The following is a 21,993-nucleotide window of genomic DNA, read 5'->3' on the forward strand; positions in this document are numbered from 1 at the left end:
TGGCCAGGGTCTGTCATTCTGGGGAGCCCTGAGAACACGCGTACTTAGTCATGACTTCCTAAGCAGGTGGTACCTGCGCTCAGAAGGACCCCATGCTTGTTTTAATAGTTCAGCGTCACCGTCTTGGAACTTGCGATTTTTGGACAAGGCACAAGGCGTTTTCATTTTGCAGTGAGCACTGACCGGTACGGTCCTATTTCACGTTTTGATGTCTTTGTCTTCCCTTTTAGTATCTGTTGAATTTTGGACTATGCAGATATTGAAAAAAAAAAAAGACTTTAAAAGCCAAATACCACAAAGGATTAAAACTAAGAAAGACGTTTATTATCTGTTGTGCACGTTTAGAATGGTCCCTAGGCCCACTGAAGTGCACAAGCTGTGGTACACATTCCATGCACCACGCATCCAGTCCACAGTCCCACTGCCCCTGGGAGAGCCGACACGCAGAGTGCCGCCCCCACAAAGGACGCAGAGCCAGAGCTGTGCCCTGGGCCGCCTGCTCCTGTGGGGAGAAGGGGTTCCCCAAACTCTTACTGACCCCTCACCTGCCCTTTCCTCTGCCTCTGGGCAAATCTTCAGTGCCAGGTGACGCTTGGAAGTCCAGTGCTAACATTCAGGGAAGGGTACTGCTGTGTAGACAGGAGACTTCCGTGGTGGGCATGGATGTGGCGGCGGAAACCCTGGGGGTGGTCAGTCATCTCGCCTACTCCCTTCAGGTTGGGCTCTGTAAATGCTGCTCATCACCAGCAGAAAAAGAAGGTTATGGCTGTAGCATCTGCAGGAACAGACTCCCCAGCGTTCCAGTATTTATCACCGATGCTGATTTCTTGCCTGAATCACTGATGCTGCAGTTTTTGCCCATCTTTCAGTAGGATTAAGAAATTGGGATGTTTCTGCCTCACGAATCTCGAAGGACTGAAAATGCCCGGAGCCAAAGAAAGAGCTCTGAGCATCTCAGCAGACGAAAACTGCGGCCCTTCCAGCGTCCATCGAGCCGCCCTTTCCCGCTCTGCTGGGAGGCGCACTGCTGCCCTCTGGTGGCCGGCTGGCAAGGAGTCTTCCAGGGGTGGGGGTGGGGGTGGGGGTCCACTTTGTCCCTGGAATAGCAGCTTTGAGTTCTCAGGTTAATGAGTGTCTTTTCACTGTCCCTGGAATAAAACAAGCTTGTCCTTGACTTGGAGCCTTGGCCCTTGCTTCTACCTGTCTTCAGAACGCTCTTCGTCCAATTCAGATGGCAGCCGTTTTCTCATTCTCCAGCCTTTGGGCCAGTGTCGCTTCCCCAGGGAAGCCCTCCTGGGCTACCTTGGCTGAAACATCTGAAACAGCACCTAACCCCACCCTCCGTCCTTCTCTCTCCCATCACCTCGCTTACCTGCTAATTGAAAACATCTCAAATTCTGGGTTTACTGCCTCCCCCTCTCCAGAACGTCAGACCAGGAGAGCAAGGTCTTTGTTACACGCGTCCCTGGACCTCAAGGCATCGTACGTAGTAGATACACAAAAGGACTTGTGGAGTGAATGGCCAGTGTGTCTCCACAAGAGCGCCTGGGATTGAAGCTGAGCTCCTGGTCCTCAGGAGCCACAGGATGTGGGCAGGGCACGCGCCACCCTCGTGTGACAGACGAACCAGCGGAGGCTGCAGCCTACCAGCAAGGAGACACACACGGCCCGGTTGGGGCGGGGGTGGGGGGTGGGGGGAGCGGTCTTCCTGTGCTCCTTCTGTCCTGCGCTGCGGGGGGGACAGACAGATGGTGTCCCAGACCCGACCAGCTGCTGCCAGGGGTTGAGGGGGACCTCCTCCCCGGCCCTGGTTGCAGGGATCCTGGTCCACAGCTGTGCGGCGGCTCTGAGGGGGTGGGGTGCGGTGGGCGCGCTGAGGAAGGCCGGTCCATCGCCTCCGCACGCAGGGGCCCGGGTGCAGGGATGCGCCTTCCAAAGCAGGAGGTGTCTGGGGAGGGCGCAGGGCAGGAAAGCCGGGGCCAGCGAGGGGGCCGTGACTCCTCTGGGACTCGGCTGGGACGTCCCGGTTCGGCCCTGACTGTCTGCACTCCGCCTGAGGCAGGGCTGGTCGGAGCCTGGCTGCGGTCTGAGCGCGGGCGGCCGGCGGGGCTGGGGGCCCGGGGGGCCAGCTCGGCGCACGCTCCGTCCTTGGGCGCGCAGAGCCGGGGTCCGGAGGGTCAGCAGCATCTGCTCTTGGGCTGGTCTTCCGGTGAGAGCTTGATGGAGTCTGTGAGGTAACTCTCTAAGATGCTTCGATACTGCGGAAGGAAAAGAGGCGTTAGCGTTCGCCTCTCGGCGGGCCGAGCTCCCGCTGCCCTCTATTTCTCAATGGCCGGCGATGGTCGGGCTTTCTGTTCGCTAGCCTTGTGCAGCTGGGAGGCCCAGGGGAGGTCTTCCCCGCCCGCTCCTGCCTCACCACCTTCTCCAGCTTCTTCAGCGGAGCCCAGAGCAGGCCGGCGGCTGCACGGCCGGGACACCCTACCAGGGAGAGGCTGAGAGATGGGGGCTCCGCAAGAAGCAAACACGTGAGGAAGGGCTGGGTCCCAGGCCCGGTGCCCTGACTTCTGGGCCGTCAGGCTGAATTACTGCTCAGCCTGAGGGTGGCAGCGAGTGGCGGGGCATCAGAGGACCTTCTTGTGCGTCTTGGGGGCCACCATCGTGAGGGCGAAGCAGCCCAGGTCTCCTGACCTCCAGCCGGGTCCCCTCACTCACCATTCTCCAGAGAGGACAACCCAGGGGACGTCTGACCTCAGGTGACAGAGATGAGAGCCCGCTGCTTGTGCCTGCAGAAGATGTCCCTGCAGACGTCCCCACACCCCAACCTTCTGTGTCCAGCTCCCAACCTCCCCTCCATCCTCTGTCCCTCCCACGTCCAGGGAGCCCTCCCAAAAACAGACTCAATGTTTCTACTGGGCCTTTTTGCCTCTCTGCCCAGCCTCCCAAAGTCTCCTGTCCCAGCAAGGTCCAGAGAAAGCCTGCGGTCAGTCTGACAGGCCTCTGCCCACCCGGCTGGCCACCCCTCTGCCATGAGCACAGGGGTGAGGCGGGGAGGCCGACCTCCTGCAGGAGATGGGCCTCTTCTTGGGGGATCACGTCTCTTTCCCTGCTCACGCTCCCCCGTCTCTGAGCTCCCAGCCTTCACGCTCCTCCCACGGCGGGTGTTGTGTGTGTGATGGTAAGTGGATCACTCACCACCCACACCAGTGGATATGCCAGTGTGGACCTGAGCTGGGAACCAGCCTCCTCCATGTGGCTGTCTGTCTCAAGTGTCCCTCCGAGGGGACAATTTCCAAAATGATGTCTGTGCCTTTACTTCCTCTGTGGGTCCCAGCTGGGGAATGTCAACCAGATCCTTAGTGCCCATGACTCTGGATCCCAGGAGGCTGCTTCGCCCTCACGATGGTGGCCCCCAAGATGCACAAGAAGGTCCTCTGATGCCCCACCGCTCACTGCCACCCTCAGGCTGAGCAGTAGTTCAGCCTGACAGCCCAGAACTCAGGGCACCGGGCCTGGGACCCAGCCCTTCTTCACGTGTTTGCTTCTTGCAGAGCCCCCATCTCTCAGCTGGTAGGGTGTCCTGGCCAGCAGAGCACAGCTCCCCTTAGTCAGCCCGGATGATGGGCCTAGAGTAGCCCCCAGCAAATTCTCTGGGGAAATTAGAATTTTCTTTGTCGTGTATGCACGCGTGCATGGTGAATCCCTTCAGTTGTGTCCGCCTCTTTGCGACCCTGTGGACTGTAGCCCTCTAGGCTCCTCTGTCCATGGGATTCTCTGGGCAAGAATACTGGAGTGGGTTGCCATGTCCTCCTCTGGAGAATCTTCCCCACCCGGGGATGGAACCCATGTTTCTTACATCTCATGCACTGGCAGGTGGGTTCTTTAGCACTAGCGCCACCTGGGAAGCCTTGTCATATATATATATATATATTAATAGCAAGTATTAGTTTTGGGGAGTGGGGGCCAGCATCTCCCAGTGAAAGCCTGTCCCTCCAGGGATGTCTCACGCCAGCCCTGTATCTCCCTCTGCTGGGGAGGATCCTAGCCCACTGCTTGTAGACCCAGCCTGCAGACCTCAGATTCCCCCAGCTCCTCACCCCAAGAGAGCAGACTCCTACCCAGAGGTGCCCAAGCAGAGAAAATGGCTCGAGAAGCTCCTTCTCCCAGCACCGCCGAGGCCTGGTGTGCGGGCTGGGGTCTGCACGGCTCGGGACACCGCCTAGTCCTGCAGTCAGTCCCTTCTGCAGGGCCTGCGCGCTCCATTGAGTGGACTGCGATTAAAAGCCTGACGCTTCTGAGCCTCACCGGGAGGGGCAAGGTGGAGACGAGCATTACTGTTTAGGCTGACAGATCCACTGCTTCCAGAAAGACAGGCTTTTGAAAGGAGCCTCTTATTGTGGTATTCTGTCAGGCCTCCTCTCACCGGGAACGACAAAGGCACCTTGGCTGGAATCAGAACGTTTTCTTGGACCTGTTGGTCCAGGAGGCTGGGCCTGCTGTTTCATCACCCCGAGAGTGCCCCAGCCTCACATCCAGGCCGGTTGAGACCATGAGGAGAGCCTGGGCCTCAGCCTCAGTTGCTGGACTTGGGGAGGAGAGTCTGAGCTGCCGGAGTAGCTGCGCACTTTCTGAGCCGCTTTGCGCTTTGCGGAACAAACAGAATGCTGCTTCGGAAGACGTGAGAGGCCTGCTCATCCGTTACACAGGTAAAGACTGAGGTCTTCAGGCCGGCTCTCTTCACCCAGTAATAGTCACATCCTCCCCAGGGTCACGTCAGCCCTGAGCTCTTTCTGTTTATGACATCATTTTACTCGATAAGGGCATCATCTCAATCCTCGGGTTTCCTACAGAGCTTCCAAGCCACCAGCAGGCCATAATTAGCCTCCCTGTGAAATTCAGACCACTGACTTCTTGGCAAGTTTGTGCATGCCGAGTGACATGACACCTAGAATCCTAACACACCATTTCGGTGAGGATGTGGCTGTGAGTCTGTCTCTCCGAGCCTGGTCACCTCATGACCCTGCCTTTACATCCTACACCCCAAGGACCTTATAAAAGTCCTGTAATTTCACTAGGCTCAGCTGTTAGTCAGCCTGCCTTCTTCCAGACATGGTAATTATGTCTTTCTCTAATTAACCCAAAAGGAACTGGGCCTCCACACTGCGGCCCACGCCTGGCCTAACCAGCCCAGCAGGGGTGGTATTGCCAGCTTGGTAAGAGCAAAATCCTATCAGCCCAAATCCCCCAAAGCAGGCGGGTTCCCCTTCTTTGATTATGAGGGCATTCTTTTTTAAAAATTAAATAATTAATTTTAATTGGAGGCTAATTACTTTACAAGATTGTAGTGATTTTGTCATACACTGACATGAATCAGCCATGGGTGTACATGTGTCCCCCATCCTGAACCCCTCTCCCACCTCCCTCCCCATCCCATCCCTCAGGGTCATCCCAGTGCACCAGCCCTGAGCACCCTATCTCATGCATCGAACCTGGACTGGCGATCTGTTTCACATATGGTAATATACATGTTTCAATGCTATTCTATGAGGGGCATCATAACCATGAATAGCTAAATACCTGATCCTTCAAAGTGGCCAGATTGGGACACTAAAGTAACTATCTGCCTTCTCTCCTTTCAGAATGCAAACTGAGCACCTCTTCTGGTATTCTACCTGTAAATCGCTCCTTCCATCCAGAGCTCGCTGCAGAACTCAGACGTTCCAAGGAAGCCGTGTACCCCATCGCTCCTCCTCTTGTGAGGCTTCTGCTGTCCCTCATCTCTTTTCTATCTTGGTCGATAGCATCACTAATCAATCATTCCTACGTTTGGCAAGCTAGAAACCTCGTCATCAACTTCAGCAGCTCCTGATTCCTTCTCTCCTCTATTTGATCATCATCAACCATCAATAGCGCTCCCTCCAAAGTCTCTTAAATCCACCGCATCCTTGTCATCTCCATCTTCTCATGCCTGTACCTTCAGAACCACCCATCAAGCTCATCTTCCCTGCAGCATGAAACTTCCCTGCGCTTTCGTTTAAAAATAGCTACCTTTTAGGGCCTGCTCTCGTGGTCTAGGGATTAAGAATGCAGGTTTGATCTAAGAGTCACATGCCTCGGGGCAGCGAAACCCACATGCTATCACTACTGAGTCCAGGTGCCACAACGAAGACCCAGTGAAACCAAAATAAATGAATAGAAACCGCTACCTTTCCTTCATAGCCTTCTCTGGACCACCACATTACTTTATCTAGAGGAAGACACTATTACTTGTACTGTAAAGGGAGGGAAGCGATGGCTTAAGGAGGCACGTGACTTGTCAAGGACACAGTGAGTAAGAGCGGGATTTAAAGCCAGATCCGCTGATTCAGAACCCAGCTCTTCCCACCCCAGGCTGGGCTCCCTCCGTCATCCTCCTCTCCAAGGATTCTGGACTGCTGTGCATGAGCACATGCGAAGGAGAGACAGGTCCTTGGAGGAAATGTCCTTGAAAACTCTTCTTTGACCTTAAAATAGAGTTTTGCAAACTCCAGCTTCACCTTAAAAACCCACATGTGTTTCTACATTCTTCGTCCTAATACGTATGTTTGTTTTAGCGCAAAATGTTTCTCCTCCAAATTTCTCAATAACGGAGACATTGCAGGAGGACAGACCCTGGCTTCCAGGCCCCAGGGGGGCTCCTGTGTGGCCCAGGGGTCTGGCAGTGGGTCTAGAGACGACAGGCCTATCATATGCAGTCTGAGGTCTGGTCGGGGCTCAGCAGGCCTCCATGGCCTGCTGCTGTTAAGGTCGAGAGCCTCGCTGCTCACCTCGGCCCAGTGCCCCCAGCTTCCTCCAGGCCACATCTCCCCCTCGTACAAATGGAGCCCGTGGCGGTCCCTCACATGAGCCCCGGGGACTCACACCTGGGCCTCTGTCACGCCCTTCTCGCTGCCCTTCTGCAGCTGCTGCTCACACCTGCACTGGCCTAGCCGTCCACCTGCAAACTGTCTGTCATCTCAGCATCCAACCGACAGGCCCCTTCTCCGGGTAGGCATCCTAACCGGCCTTGCCACCAGTGCCTCTCAGTCACGCTGATGCCTTGGCCATTCTCCTCCCCCCTGCCCCCCCTCACCTCCGCGCCCATGGCACTTTCCTCACCCCCCGACCGTCTTTTGTGGATGCCTTAATCCTCTACCTGACCACGGGCCAGGAGGTCTGCATCGCTAGCCCTGGCCTGACATCTCAAGAATTTTTATGGGATGGAATTATTTCTGTTTTATGGATGAGGAAACTGAGGCTCAGAGGAGTCATAGGTCTTGCCCAGGAGTCCACCTGAAAGCGTAAGGCCAGGATCCAGCTGAGGTCAGTCTGACTGTGGATATCGCGCCTGCGGCCTCTAGACTTCCCATGTAGGTTCCCTCCATCTTCATGAGGGACTGACTCGGGGTTGCCAGTCCACCCTCTTGACAAGTAAGGCCATTGGGAAGAAAACAAGACAAGACAGGCTAATGTCTAATAACTCCGCTGCGTCAGGACAGAGGCACAGCAGGAAGGACATGGCCTCAGGAATGAGGACACGCCTTCTCCAGGGAGGACGGATGCTCACCGCACACAGACACGGGCTGGTGGAGCTGATGGGGCTTCCCCGTGAGGAAGCATTCGGTGATCACAGCACTGTGCATGTGGTGGATCATCGATCACGCGTCACCCTACAGGGTCAAGCAGCTGCCCACGCCTTCCAGGGAATGGCCTAAGCAGGCACGTCTGTGCTACCGACTGGGTTACAGAGCTGCGCTTGACCAAGTGCTGGAGATAGTCAGCCCCTGCTTCCCACCAAAGGAGACGGTGAGGGCGGGTGGCCTGGAGGGCATGTATTAAGAATAGCCCGCGAGGACAAACCCTAAGGTTAAGGCAATGGGGTATGAAGATGGCGAGCTTGAACCCTCTCCCTGGGCAGCTTCTGGGGGTGGCTGCTGTCCCCATGGTGGGCAGTGCCAGGCAGTGGGCTCCTCCGCAGAGGGCAGCCCTCCAACCGGCTGTCCTCATCTGCTCTTTTCCTTAAAGATTAAAAATTAAAAATCACTGCTGTGATGGCCTTCTCTGTGCTTCTAAGAACCCACCTTGGCTGGATGTGGCAGAACAGTGAAACGGGCTGAGCCCCTCCCAATGCCAGTCTCTCACGGACCCTCTTCATAGTTTCCAGACTCCACACAGAATGGGACTGAAACCCTGCTAATGCTGCCGGGCAGCCCACCCTGAGCTTCCTCTCCTCTCTCCTGCCTCCCTTCCGCAGTGCGGGCTGTGTGCCCCTCCTCTGGGGCCCCCTCACCTGTCCTTGCCCACCGTGCAAAGCCTGCGCTGCAGCTGCTCCCATGGGGACCTGTCTTCTTACGAGACTGACGGGCCCTGGGGCACCGCAAGGGGCCCGGCGCAAATGGTGCACTCAAGACCTGCTTGTTGCAAGACCACACCACGGGGTCTACATCTATCCATTGTCTTGATTGGAGGATGTCAGCAAATTCTCCAGGCTTGATTATTCCCCCTGGACCAATACTTAACACCACGGGGCTGCTCTCGCATCAGTGAGGACTGAACTAGCTCATCGCTTCTGAGACTCTTACTGAATTCGAATCTCCGGGGGTGAGGTACAGGACCGTATTTTATGGAAACTCCACAAATGATAATCAGTCAGACTGAGGGACCACCAATGATGAACCCCCCCATAAAGCTAAGGAAGCTTAATGCCTCTGGAATTCTGTGGTTCCAGAATTAGAGTACTGTTGAGCTCACTCAGTGACTGATTAAGATAATGAGCAATACTGTCGCAGCCTCATCCCTCCCTGTGCCCACCCTAGGGGGCAGCCCTGGCATGTGCCACTCACCCTCGACAGAGCCCGACTGGCCAGCATCTCAAAGGCTTGTACCACGTTGATGTCATTCTTGGCACTGACTTCAAAATAGGGAATATCCTTCTCTTTACACCAGCCTTGGGCTACCTCTTGCGGAACCTGCACGAGGGGAAGAAATGACCACCATTCCTGTATCATCTTCACCATCATCCCTGATGTCATCATGTCCCCACCACAATCATCTCCACTATCCAAGCCCCACCTTCTCCACTGCCATTCCCAAATACTGAGAACCTTCCGTGCGGCTGTAAGCTTACGTGTGCTATTTTTTTGTTGTTGTTAACATAAGCCAACGAGGTGGCTATTGTTAGCTCCATTTCACACACAAGGAGATTGGAGACTGGCATATGTAGGGCTGAGCAGGATTTGAACACAGGCTTGGAAGAATTAAAGCCCTCCTCACTACAGCGTCTTCCTGAGGCCTACGCTGGGAGTGGCTTCTTGCCAGCAGCTCCTTCCTCAGTGCCTGCAAAGGGAGGTGGGTGCAACACACACCAGCCAGGGCCTGGGGGGAGGACCCATTCTCCTGAGCGGGCTTATCAGGCCTATGCTGCTGGGCAGAGACCCGGGTCCCTGCTAACCTTTCTTGCCCAGGAGAAAGTCCTGGGAGCAGATGATAAGCTTCTAGTCTGGGCCACATGATGGATTAGACGACTGATCATACTAACTCATTTAATCCTCTAACAACCTTGTGAAGTGGGTCTTTTTAGCTGCACTATATAGGTAAGAGAAGCAGAAGATATTAAGAAGAGGTGGCAAGAATACACAGGAGAACTGTACAAAAAAGATCTTCAAGACCCAGATAATCACGATGATGTGATCACTCATCTAGAGCCAGACATCCTGGAATGTGAAGTCAAGTGGGCCTTAGAAAGCATCACTATGAACAAAGCTAGTGGAGGTGATGGAATTCCAGTGGAGCTATTTCAAATCCTGAAAGATGATGCTGTGAAAGTGCTGCACTCAATATGCCAGGAAATCTGGAAAACTCAGCAGTGGCCACAGGACTGGAAAAGGTCCATTTTCATTCCAATCCCAAAGAAAGGCAATGCCAAAGAATGCTCAAACTACCACACAATTGCACTCATCTCACATGCTAGTAAAGTAATGCTCAACATTCTCTAAGCCAGGCTTTAGCAATATGTGAACTGTGAACTTCCAGATGTTCAAGCTGGTTTTAGAAAAGGCAGAGGAACCAGAGATCAAATTGCCAACATCCACTGGATCATGGAAAAAGCAAGAGAGTTCCAGAAAAACATCTACTTCTGCTTTATTGACTATGCCAAAGCCTTTGACTGTGTGGATCACAATAAACTGTGGAAAATTCTGAAAGAGATGGGAATACCAGACCACCTGACCTACCTCTTGAGAAATCTGTATTCAGGTCAGGAAGCAACAGTTAGAACTGGACATGGAACAACAGACTGGTTCCAAATAGGAAAAGGAGTCTGTCAAGGCTGTAAATTGTCACCTTGCTTATTTCACTTCTATGCAGAGTACATCGTGAGAAACGCTGGGCTGGAAGAAGTACAAGCTGGAATCAAGATTGCCGGGAGAAATATCAATAACCTCAGATATGCAGATGACACCACCCTTATGGCAGAAAGTGAAGAAGAACTAAAGAGCCTCTTGATGAAAGTGAAAGAAGAGAGTGAAAAAATTGGCTTAAAGCTCAACATTCAGAAAATGAAGATCATGGCATCTGGTCTCATCACTTCATGGGAAATAGATGGGGAAACAGTGGAAACAGTGTTAGACTTTATCTTTTTGGGCTCCAAAATCACTGCAAATGGTGACTGCAGTCATGAAATTAAGAGACGCTTACTCCTTGGAAGGAAAGTTATGACCAACCTAGATAGCATATTCAAAAGCAGAGACATTACTTTGCCAACAAAGGTCCGTCTAGTCAAGGCTATGGTTTTTCCTGTGGTCATGTATGGATGTGAGAGTTGGACTGTGAAGAAGGCTGAGCACCGAAGAATTGATGCTTTTGAACTGTGGTGTTGGAGAAGACTCTTGAGAGTCCCTTGGACTGCAAGGAGATCCAACCAGTCCATTCTGAAGGAGATCAGCCCTGGGATTTCTTTGGAAGGAATGATGCTAAAGCTGAAACTCCAGTACTTTGGACACCTCATGTGAAGAGTTGACTCACTGGAAAAGACTCTGATGCTGGGAGGGATTGGGGGCAGGAGGAGAAGGGGACGACAGAGGATGAGATGGCTGGATGGCATCACTGACTCAATGGACATGAGTCTGAGTGAACTCCGGGAGATGGTAATGGACAGGGAGGCCTGGCGTGCTGCGATTCATGGGGTCGCAAGGAGTCGGACACGACTGAGTGACTGAACTGAACTGAACTGATAGGTAAGAGGGCTTCCCTGATAGCTCAGTTGGTAAAGAATCTGCCTGCAGTGCAGGAGACCCCGGTTCAATCCCTGGGTCAGAAAGATTCTTGGGCTTCCCTGTGGCTCAGCTGGTAAAAAATCTGCCTGCAATGTGGGAGACCTGGGTTCAGTCCCTGGGTTGGGAAGATCCCCTGGAGAAGGGAAAGGCCTTATCCTCCAATATCCTTGCCTGGAGAATTCCATGGACTGTATAGTCCATGGGGTTGCAAAGAGTCAAACACGCCTGAATGACTTTCACTCACTTGTAAATAAGACCCCTGAGGTCAGAGTTTCAGCAGCTTGCCTCAGATCACACAGCTAAGAAAGGCAGAGCTCAGAGGCAGCCCCAGCCCCGCCCTCTCACGCCGCCTGCACTGCCCTCTGCTGGGCCCTGCGCAGGAACTGTGCTCTGTTGTCTCCCACTGGACTCTAGCTTTCTTGAGCTCAGAAAGAAACAAAGAAAGTAAAAGTGAAGTCACTCAGTCGTGTCCAATTCTCTGCGACCCCATGGACTGTAGCCTGCCAGGTTCCTCTGTCCATGGCATTCTCCAGGCAAGAATACTGGAGAGCGTTGCCATTTCCTCCTCCAGGGGATCTTCCCGACCCAGGGATCGAACCCAGGACTCCTGCACAGCAGGTAGACTCTTTACTGTCTGAGTTGAGAGCTCAGAGTCAGGACTTTTTAGCTCTTGGCCTGGCTCTACAAGCCACTCTGTTCAGGCTGAATGAATACACCTCTACCCAAATGTAAATACCAATCACAGTTTGAGGCCATTGCCTTGGAGAAGGCTCTGGCAGCTCTGCAGTTTACCTCCAAAGACCATTGGCTCCGCTGAGTTTAGTCTAATCAGTTATTTGGGGGAATAAGGAATGACCATATGTTGATATTTGCTGTGCCTGGAACTTTATAACCATTGTTTCATTTTGTTTAAGGTAGCCAAGGTTTTTCTCATAACAAAGAATGACTCAGCTCCTTTTCCTGAACACCGGGCAGCCAGGGGGAGATCTGAGACTATCCTTTGTCTCCTGCAGGTTCGGGAAAGTCTGTCTTCCTGGGGTTAAAGGAGCTCCACTTTTGCCTGTCTCTTTGGTCCTTGCTGTTCTGGCCACAGGTCCAGGCACTGGGGTTGGCTGAGTGGCCTGCCCCCTGAGGCGTCCGGACGGTATCCCCACACCCCCTTCCTTCCCCAGCCTCCCGGGAGCTGCTGTGCTGGAGCAGAGCAGGGAGCGGCCCCGGCGCTGGCCTTGGCCTCTGGTCCTAAGGTCCTCCTGCCTCGTGGTGTGAGGGGCTCCCCAGCAGCCAGGACGGCCCCCTCCCCTGGAGCATAAGCGCCCCTGACCCGGCAAACAACCAAGATGCCTCACAGCTCGGGCAAAATCCTGAGCTATGTGGATGAAGCGTCGAGGATGGCCAGGTTGCTGATTATGGTTGTCCTCACCAGTAACACACACATAATCGACCATTAGAAATTAACATGTTGCAATATGTCGATGGCATCTTAGGAGTGCAAAGGGCTTGGTATCTTTTAAAGTCCTTGAAAAGACTTTAGGGCAAGGACTGGACTTCCTCTTCTTGCTCCCTCCTTCTTTATATCCTGCCCCCCCACCAGGTGACGAGCATCTTTCTGGGCACACTGTTGGTCCTTGGGAGTTGCAGAAAACATGGAAGCGAACTGAAATGAACTCAAGTGCCTCTGCTTTTCCGGGAGGCAGGGAGCTTCTTCATATCTCACAGCGTGAGAAGCAGAAGCCCAGACTGGTGCCCAGGTTCACCCAGAGACAGAGCTAGGAAGATAAGCCCACATGTACAGTGATACATAAGTACAGCCCCTTCTCTGCCGTGGACCGTGACCGACCCTGCCCGCTGCCTGGCGTGACAGGCATTTATCTCATTTCTCCCCGCTCCTTCTCTGTCCAGTTTTTACAGAGTGGTTAAATACATACTCCAGAATATCAGTTGAGATTGTGTTGCGAATTAACCTTCTTTTTATAATCCCCCCACGTCTTCCAGTCAACCTCAGAAAGTTGCCACGGGGGAAAAAATGACCCACACGGCAGTTTTCATTTTTCCTTTCCAATTCTAGCACCAGCTTCATGATTTTTAAAATCTTGTTGTCTTTTATTTATAAAATAACAGTTATATATATCTGAGGCTCTGACTGTAGACATAAACTCAGGTTGTGGTACATGGAGACATGGGAAGGGTGAAAACTTTGGAAGTGTCACTCCGTTGATTTTTGTTTTGGCTGATGTGTGTGTGTGCCAAGTTGCTTCAGTCATGTCTGACTCTTTGCTACCCTATGGGCTGTAGCCACCAGGCTCCTCTGGCCTTGACAATATACTGTTAATGGTCTTCCCAGGTGGTGCTACTGGTAAAGAACCCAACTGCCCAAACAGGAAACATGAGAGATGTGGGTTTGATCCCTGGGTCCGGACGATCCCGAGGAGGGCATGGTAACCCACTCTAGTATTCTTGCCTGGAGAGTCCCATGAACAGAGGAGCCTGGTGGGCTACAGTCCACAGGGTCACAAAGAGTAGGACATAACTGAGGTGACTTAGCATGCACACATGCTATTAACATTTTCCATCAGCGGTCAAATGTTTGACAAAATTAGTCCATTTTGCAGATGTTTATCTATGATGCTTTTCCATCTCGTATGCATCTAACATGATCAATTGTATGTCTTGAGACAGGTCAGATACATCCTAAACCAATAAAAAGTAACAGAGAATATCTTCAGAAAACATAATCCCAATGTTATGCATCAGCAGTAAATCAGAACCTGCCTACCTGAGAGCAAAGAATTTACATCCTAGTGAATAAATTCCTCATAGTACAGATGCTAGCAGAGCTGTTTTTTTTTTTTAACAGTTTTTTTTTTAACTTTTACCTCTGTAAAACAGGTAGAGACTTTAAGAAAAATCTAAGTCAGCAATTTCTTTACAATTATCCTGGTGAGATATTGATTGATTGATTGTGGTAAAATACACATAAATATAAAATATAAAAATATATATAATATATAAATATAAAAGTTAAACTTTATATATTTCATATAATTATATATTTAATGTAATTGTATTATATGTTCATATATTTTATATAAATATAAAATGTGTCATTTTGGCTATACTGAAGCGTCCAGTTCAGTGGCATCAGTACATCACATCACTGTGCAACCATCATCAATGCTCATATCCCCAGCTCAGTCAGTAAAGAATCTGCCTGCAGTGCAGGAGACCCAGGTTCAATCCCTGGGTGGGGAAGATCCCCTGGAGGAAGGAATTTCAACTCACTCCAGTATTCCCGCCTGGAGAATCCCATGGCAGAGGATTGGTAGGATACAGTCCATGGGGTGGCAATCCACGGGGTCGCGAAGAGTTGGACACGACTGAACGACTAACACTTCATCATGCCACATCTAGCATATGTGTTTTAAATACTCATTTTCTTTTTGTTAAGTAGGAAGAACTTCCCTCTATTTCCAGCCCACACACTGGAGATATTAAATTGAGAAGGTGGGTAACAATCTCTTACATGTATTAAGATTGCCATGTGCTTTATAGCATCATTGCCTATGAGCCTCAAATAACCTCATGAAATCTGAGTCTGGTGCCCAAAGCTGGAACTAGCCAAAGACACACATGAATTTGAGCTTACAGAAGGTGGTCCTTCAGGGTCCTTATCCACTCAGCCCTGTGAAAGTGAGGACTATCTGCAGCCCACTCTCCAAGCCCGGGCTTCGCCTCTCAGGGTCGGCAGCATCCTCTGCCCGGTCTGTGCCCTTGCAGGGCGGCCGCCTCCCAGCCTCACCTCTGGCTCCCCGTCCCGGGTCTCTGGATCAAAGTCCGTCTGCGAGCCCCACTCGCAGCTCCTCCCCTGCACGTCCCTGTGCTCATTTCATGCCTGTGAGCACTTCCTCACCTCTCCTCCTCCCCTCTCCTCCTCCGGCTTGCCCCACTCCAAATCCTGTCGCCTTCTCCACCCTGTTCAGCACAGATCCCAGAGATGGAGTTGGGCTTGCCTGGGGCTTCACTGCTTCTTTCAAACCTTTATTCTTTCTCTCTCTGCAGAACAAAGCTCACGCCCCCGCAGCTGGGATTGGATGCCTCTACCCTTCTGAGTCATCACTTACGCCTCCCATTGGGTACCCTCATTCCTTGGAGGCTCGTGATCTGATGAAGCTTCCTTTCCATGCAGCCCCGAGCCTCACACTTCTTTCCCCTCCCACCATCTCCACCATCTCCCCATTCCGCCTGCCCCTCCAGGCCCAGCCCAGGGCCTCCATGAACCTTTACATGTGGTCTCTTTTTCCCTTCCTCCTTTTGCCTGCTCTTCAACCTCCGGCAGCCCCCTGGTTCTTCAGCCTCTCTTAGTCTCTCCTCTTCCCTCCGTGGGTCTCAGCGCCCTCACAGCTCTGTTCTTCAGCTGCTCTTGTCTGGAAAAACCTTCCCTCAGGTCCCTGGCCTTCACCCCATGCACTGCTGTTGAAGAAAACCACAACCTGGACACCGCTCAGCTGGTCTTCTGGTCTCCTCCCGTAGCAGAGCCCTTGCTGCACCATCAGTCCCGAGCTCCGTCCTTGGCCAACTCCTTCACCTCTTTTTCTCCACAGTACCTGGCGCAGCCTCACCATGATGCTCAAGACTCCTTCTTGCCTCCTTTCCTCCTCCCTCTCAACAGAAGATGCTGCCTCTTACCTCACTGAGGGAAAGTCAGACTCTCAGTCTTGAACACCCCTGACCTCCCACCACAAGACCTACAGAAGCAAGATGCTAAAATGGAAGTTGTGGCAGAGACACTACCATCTGATAGATGCTGGACATCAAGTTAGTTGGGAGAGAGCCCACCCACGGGACCGTGCACATTTCCAAAGGTTGATGAGCAAGAATTTGCTGAATGACTCCAAGCCTTCCGGCGTGAATAGAAAAAGATTGAAAAGGAGGGTTTAGAAAGGATATTTTTTGCAGAGAACTCTGTTGGGGGAACACCCACACAAGAGGAAGACCGTATAAAGCTTCAACTCTGACCAAAAGAGGACTTCAGAGAGGCCACGTGGCAGTTGGTGGCTACAGTGGACTGGTATCTAACTGCACCCGCGGGGTTTAAGGCGAAAGGCATCAGGGCAGAGAGAGGACGGTGCCCTGAGAATGAATTACCCCAGGCTCATCAGTGCAGCCAGCACGCACCGGTGCGCCCTGGGAAGGAGAGCTCGCCAGCCTGCGGCTGTTACAAACCCTGGGAGAGCATCTGCAGGAGAAGCCGAACCGTAGGATGGAGGATGGCTCTTAAACTCCTAAATTAGGAGCTGAGGAGAGAGAGGAAGAATATGCAAGACCTTTGCCATGGGAGGTTCATTTAAATGTTCCACTGGAGGCTTCTTAGGACCCAAAGGAGTCGCCCACCAAGAGACATATCTGCTGGAGCGCACAAACCGTCTCGAGACAGTACCAGTCAAATAAAGATTTCCCTGCCCTTCCGACCACTTCTCCCTCTTTCTGCTTCACTCCTAACAGAGCCTGAACCCAGAGTCATCCTGAGAAGGGGGGGACACGTGGATGCGAAGAGCTGGCAATGGGATCTGCCTCCTAGGCCACCGTGTTCTCACCTGCTGCTGGCCCCAGTGCGAAAGTTCGAGACTGCTTGGCTGTGAACCACCTTAGGACTTTGACTCTTATTTGAGATTGAGGGTTTGTAATTAGAGAATTGACACTAAATTTGCAACCTGAAGTAACCAGAGAATTGATGACTTCTATGTTTCTATTTCCAGCATAGACTTCTCCTTTGAAGTTTCATTCTTATGTGCTCTAAAGCCTACTGGTCATCCCCAGTCAGCTGTTCTATAAGCTGCTCAAACTCAGCGTGTCAAATCCAAGCTCATCTTTCTCTCTAAACAGGAGGCTCTTCCTTATGGAGGCAGTGGCTTAGCTGGAAGCACCCTCATTCACCATCCACCCTTCATCCTTCCAGATGATGCTTCAGTTCTCCTGTCACTTTTTACTTGAACCCTTTTGAAAATGTGGTTCAAATATGATGACTCAGTTCCCCATTTATTGTCTCTGTTTGAAACTCTAAGACAACCTGTTCAAACACTCTTTGTGGTGTCTTTTGGGTTTTGTTTGGCACAAGAACATCTTTTATAAATTACATTACTTTTACTCTTTTCTTATTAGTAGGCAACGATGAACAGAGCTTGACTCAATGCCACTGCAATAAGTAAATACCTACATAAATGTGGTCACTGCCGTCATGGAGCAAGCAGATCATTTGTTAAGTGGTTAGCCAGCTGATGTAGAATATGCTTAAGCTACATATTACATTTTACAAAAATACATATTACTATTTTCTCAGAATATCTGAAGACTCAAGGATTCATAAGTACAGACTCCCTATCTGACCTTGGGTAGAACTAATATTCTACCAAAAAAAAAATTATTCTACAGGTTAATTCAAATCCCACGTGCCTACTTCTTAGGCCTGCATTCTTTCATTCCCTGTCTCTAGACAGAATTGCCTTCAGTTCTCAGCTCATATCATGATGCTATTTCTTATGTTTGCTCATGTTGTTTCTTTAGCCTGGAACCCACTTCCTCTAGGAAGCCCTTTCTATACCCTGGATTTCAGTAGATAGATGCCCTTTCACTGTGGTCCCCAAGGTGATCTCTATGATTGTTCATGATTTACCATATTGCACCATAATTATCTTTAAAATGCATCCATTATTAGACTGTGAAATTCTTAAGGTAAGGACTATGCCTGCTTCAGCTCTGTGTGTGTGGGACTTAGCCCAGCGCCTGGCATGTAGCTGGTCCTCACGTGTTTGGTGAATGGATGGATGAGCTGACGGTACCTGCCGGTCTGCCAGATCAATCTTGTTCCCCAGCACCACCATGGGGTAGGACTGCTCCATCGGAATGGTTTTGGCCAGAACATCACCCCGCCAGGTTTCCAGGGCTTCGAAGGACTCCAGGTCAGTGACATCAAAAGCCAGGACACAGCCATCAGAGCCTTTGTAGAATGTAGACACCATGGAGCGGAATCGCTCCTGGCCGCCTGTGTCCCAGATCTGGAAGGGAAAGAGCAGTGGCCCCATGGGGCCGTGATGAGTAGCTGAAGGGACGTTCAACCAGGCCACCTCATCTCACAGCTTCCTTTCTGGGTAGGGGGCAGATCCCTGGTAAAGGTGCATGTGGTCCTTTCATACACGGATATGAGTCTCTGTCATTCATGTACACTACAGAATCTCTGCACTAATATTTAGCTTCCCTGATGGCTCAGACAGTAAAGAATCTACCTGTAATGCAGGAGACCCAGGTTCGATCCCCAGGTCTGGAAGATCCCCTGGAGAAGGGAATGGGTACCCACTCTAGTATTCCAGCCTGGAGAATCTAATGGACAGAGGAGCCTGGCGGGTTACAGTCCGTGGGGTTGCAAAGAGCAGACACGACTGAGCAACTAACCCTTTTAAGAGTACTTTCACATCTGAGCCCTCATTTTCTCCCAGGTCAGATGTGAAAGTACTCCTGAATACCAGGATTTGCAAATACTACTGTCTGTTGCTGCTGCTCAATACTGCTGATATAGTGTGACAGCAGCCGTAAGGTCACGAGGAAACAAATGGGCAGGGCTGTACTCCATTAAAACTTCATTTTCAAAAGCAGATGGAGGACCAGATTTGGCCCATGAGTTGATGTTTGCTGATCTATGCTCTAGACGATTCTATTTCTGGGTGCACATTGCTGTGTGAGTGCCTGTCCGGGAACTGTGGGGTGACTTTCAGGCATGTATGTTGAAGAGGGGATGGGAGGGCTGCTCACCTGTAGCTTCAAGGTTGTGTCATCCAGTATGATAATCTTGGAGAGGATGCTGGCCCCCAGTGTGGTCTGATAGTCTTCGTAAAATGTCTTATGCACATATCGGTGGAGGAGGGAGGTCTTTCCAACACTGAGAGAAAAAACCAGGACACGTGACACGCACCCCCATACCATTCTCAGCATCTTGCCCTTCTCACCACCGTTTCTCTCTGAGACCTTGAATTTCTAACATTTGCAGTTTGAGTAGCAAGGGACTAGGGAGTGGACTCTAGAAATAGGGACCGAGGTGAGCAGAGAAGTTTGTAGAGAGCTGAGTGCCTCCCAGCAAAATGGTCAGGCCTTTCGTGTATGTGGCAAGGCGGAGGAAGGCAGACGCTCTAAATGGTTTGCCTAGCTCACACACCCAGGTACTGTGGCATTGCTGCAGAGCTGGGTTCAAAAACCAGGTCTGTTTCTCCCACCTCAGCTCCCTTCCTTGGGGTGGAACGCCCTCCCTGGTGCCACTCTGAATCAGAAAGGGACCTGTGGAAGCAGGCAGCACATCCTGGATGTCTCACTGTCCTTGGGAGGGGCTGCTTCCCAGCCCCCAGACCCCGAGCTGAACTTGGCTTACCCCAGGGCTCCAATGATGATGAGCTTGAGGTCCACCTTCTTCCGAGGATTCATGGAGGGGCTTCAGAATCTGCAGGGAAACAGAAGTCGTCCCCAAGCTGTCCAGAGGCCCCTGTGGCCTTTGTCACTGGGGCTGGCCTCTCCTCTCCCCTGCCATGTGCAGATCACTACCAGGGGCTTGGGTGGGCTTGTTCTGCGAAGGAGGCAGATGGCCTAGCAGCCCCCACACACCCCTGCCCTCACTTCTCCTGGGGGTCTCCCTGGGGCTGGAAGGATGGTGGCCCCACGGGACAGGCTCTCCTCTCACCTTTAGTTCTAACCCTCCCTGCTCTTGGAGGCAGCAGCCTGGAACACCAAGGCTGGACTGGACTGAACAGAGGCCTTGCAGACAGACAAGCCCGGAGCTGGGGTGGAGGGCAGTGCGGGAAGAGGAGATGGGGGCGGGACAAGGGGCCCATTGTTCGGACCGCAGAGAGGCCTCTGGTGGAGCGGTGCCCTCCCCCAGCCCGAGGTGCTGCTGCCTTGGCAGAATCAAAAGGCTCTTCTCTCATGCAGCTGGTGGGGGTGTAACTGGTACATGTTTCTGGAAAGCTGCTTGGCAGCCAGTAGAGAGCCTTAAAAATGTCCCTGCCCTCCACTTCTAGGAATTTGTTCTAAAAAAATTATCTGAAATGCTGGCAAAGGCTCTTGTTCAAGAATGTGCTTCCCCAGTGTCATTGATAAACATCCAACAATTAAGAAATGGTTAAAAAAATTACAGCGCAGAGTGAACTCTTAAGCAGTCATTACAGCGGAGTTTGTGAGCGTGTTATAATAATGCGGGAAAATGCTTATGCCATGGGATCTAAATGAAAAACAAAAGACACTGAACTGTAGAAACCATACCCCCATCCCCATCCCCAGTAATGAAACGAATTCCTGTTGTGTGCGTAGTCACTCAGTCATGTCTGATTCTTTGGAACCCCATGGACTGCAGCCCACCAGGCTCCTCTGTCCATGGGACTCTCCAGGGCAGAATACTGGAATGGGTTGCCATGCCCTCCTCTGGGGGGTCTTCCTAACCCAGGGATCGAACCCAGGTCACCTGCACTGGAGGCGGATTCTTTACCATCTGAGCCACCAGGGAAGCCCAAGAATACTGGAGTGGGTAGCTTATCCCTTCTCCAAGGGATCTTCCTGCCCCAGGAATCAAACCAGGGTCTCCAGCATTGCAGGCAGATTCTTTACCAGCTGAGCTACCAGGAAAGCCTGAAATGAATTCTTACTTGCATGGAAAAAGTTCTAGAAGGAAATATATAAAAAATGTAAGTGATTAATTCTGGATGGTAGAAAACTACATGATTTTACTTTTGTTCTCTATACTTTTTAGAGTATGTTCCTTTTTTTTTTTTTTTTTTACAGCAAACATGTCAAACAAGTATTTTTCCTGTAAGAGGAAAACGCTTATATGTATGTTTATATATATGCGTGCATGCTAAACCACTTCAGTTGAGTCCAACTCTTTGTGCCTGTATGGACTGTAGCCCACCAGCCTCCTCTGTCCATGGGCTTCTCCAGGCAAGAAAACTAGAGTGGGTTGCCATATTCTCCTCAAGGGGATCTTTCAGACCCAGGGATTAAACCTGCATCTCTTACCTGTCCTGCATTGACAGATGGGTTCTTGACCACTAGCACCACCTGGGAAGCCTCATGTTTATACATACATACATACAAATGATATATTTATGCATATATAATTATTATTCTTAAGAAGATAAAGCAAAACTGTTTCAGGGAATTGAGCTTAATTAGCCTTTTCATTCTACCCCTATGTACACACACATATATACTATTCCCAACTCCTGGGTCTTCTAATCTCGGATGCACCAGATGTATGTGAGTTAACCTTGATCCGACTTTGCCTGGTTGAGGTATCAAAAGTTGGCCAACTTGAGTTTCCCTGGTGCTGGGAATGGCTCTCCATTGGATGCCCTGAGGTTTCGGTTCTAGTTCTCACTTTGCTGCTGGGGCCAGTTACTTCCTGTCTTTGAGTCTTGGCTTTCTGACTACAGAATGAGCCATCTGGGTCCCAGTGACACAAGTCTCCTTCTAGTTGAAAAATGCTTCATCTATTGGAGTTGTAAGTCACTGAGCCATGAGAGACTTGCCCTGGACACTGGGAGGAGCAAAGGACAAAGCAAATAAGCGATTACCGCAGAGAGAAAGTGGAAACTGTCCTGAGCGAAGCCTGGAGAAAGTGCTGTGAGGGGTTGTGTGTGTGTGTATGTGTTTGTGGTAGCCGGCAATCCACCTGAGC

At 51.3% G+C, this 21,993-nt stretch overlaps 1 protein-coding gene across 1 annotated transcript in view; it reads right to left on the reverse strand.

The window, feature by feature from the left end:
* Positions 1 to 302: 302 nt before the first annotated feature.
* Positions 303 to 21,993, reverse strand: part of RAB7B (RAB7B, member RAS oncogene family) — a 28,493-nt gene continuing 6,802 nt past the window's right edge. Inside the window, exons 2-6 of the mRNA XM_069544520.1 lie at positions 19,699 to 19,767; positions 19,089 to 19,215; positions 18,122 to 18,337; positions 8,859 to 8,984; positions 303 to 2,258 (exon numbers count right to left, since the gene is read on the reverse strand). Coding sequence (XP_069400621.1) covers positions 2,178 to 2,258; positions 8,859 to 8,984; positions 18,122 to 18,337; positions 19,089 to 19,215; positions 19,699 to 19,751 — 603 coding nt within the window. The 5' untranslated portion in view covers positions 19,752 to 19,767 and the 3' untranslated portion in view covers positions 303 to 2,177. The remainder of the gene's footprint in view (positions 2,259 to 8,858; positions 8,985 to 18,121; positions 18,338 to 19,088; positions 19,216 to 19,698; positions 19,768 to 21,993) is intronic.

The sequence above is a fragment of the Ovis canadensis genome, chromosome 12, assembly GCF_042477335.2.
Source record: "Ovis canadensis isolate MfBH-ARS-UI-01 breed Bighorn chromosome 12, ARS-UI_OviCan_v2, whole genome shotgun sequence".
Taxonomy (NCBI): Eukaryota; Metazoa; Chordata; class Mammalia; order Artiodactyla; family Bovidae; genus Ovis; species Ovis canadensis.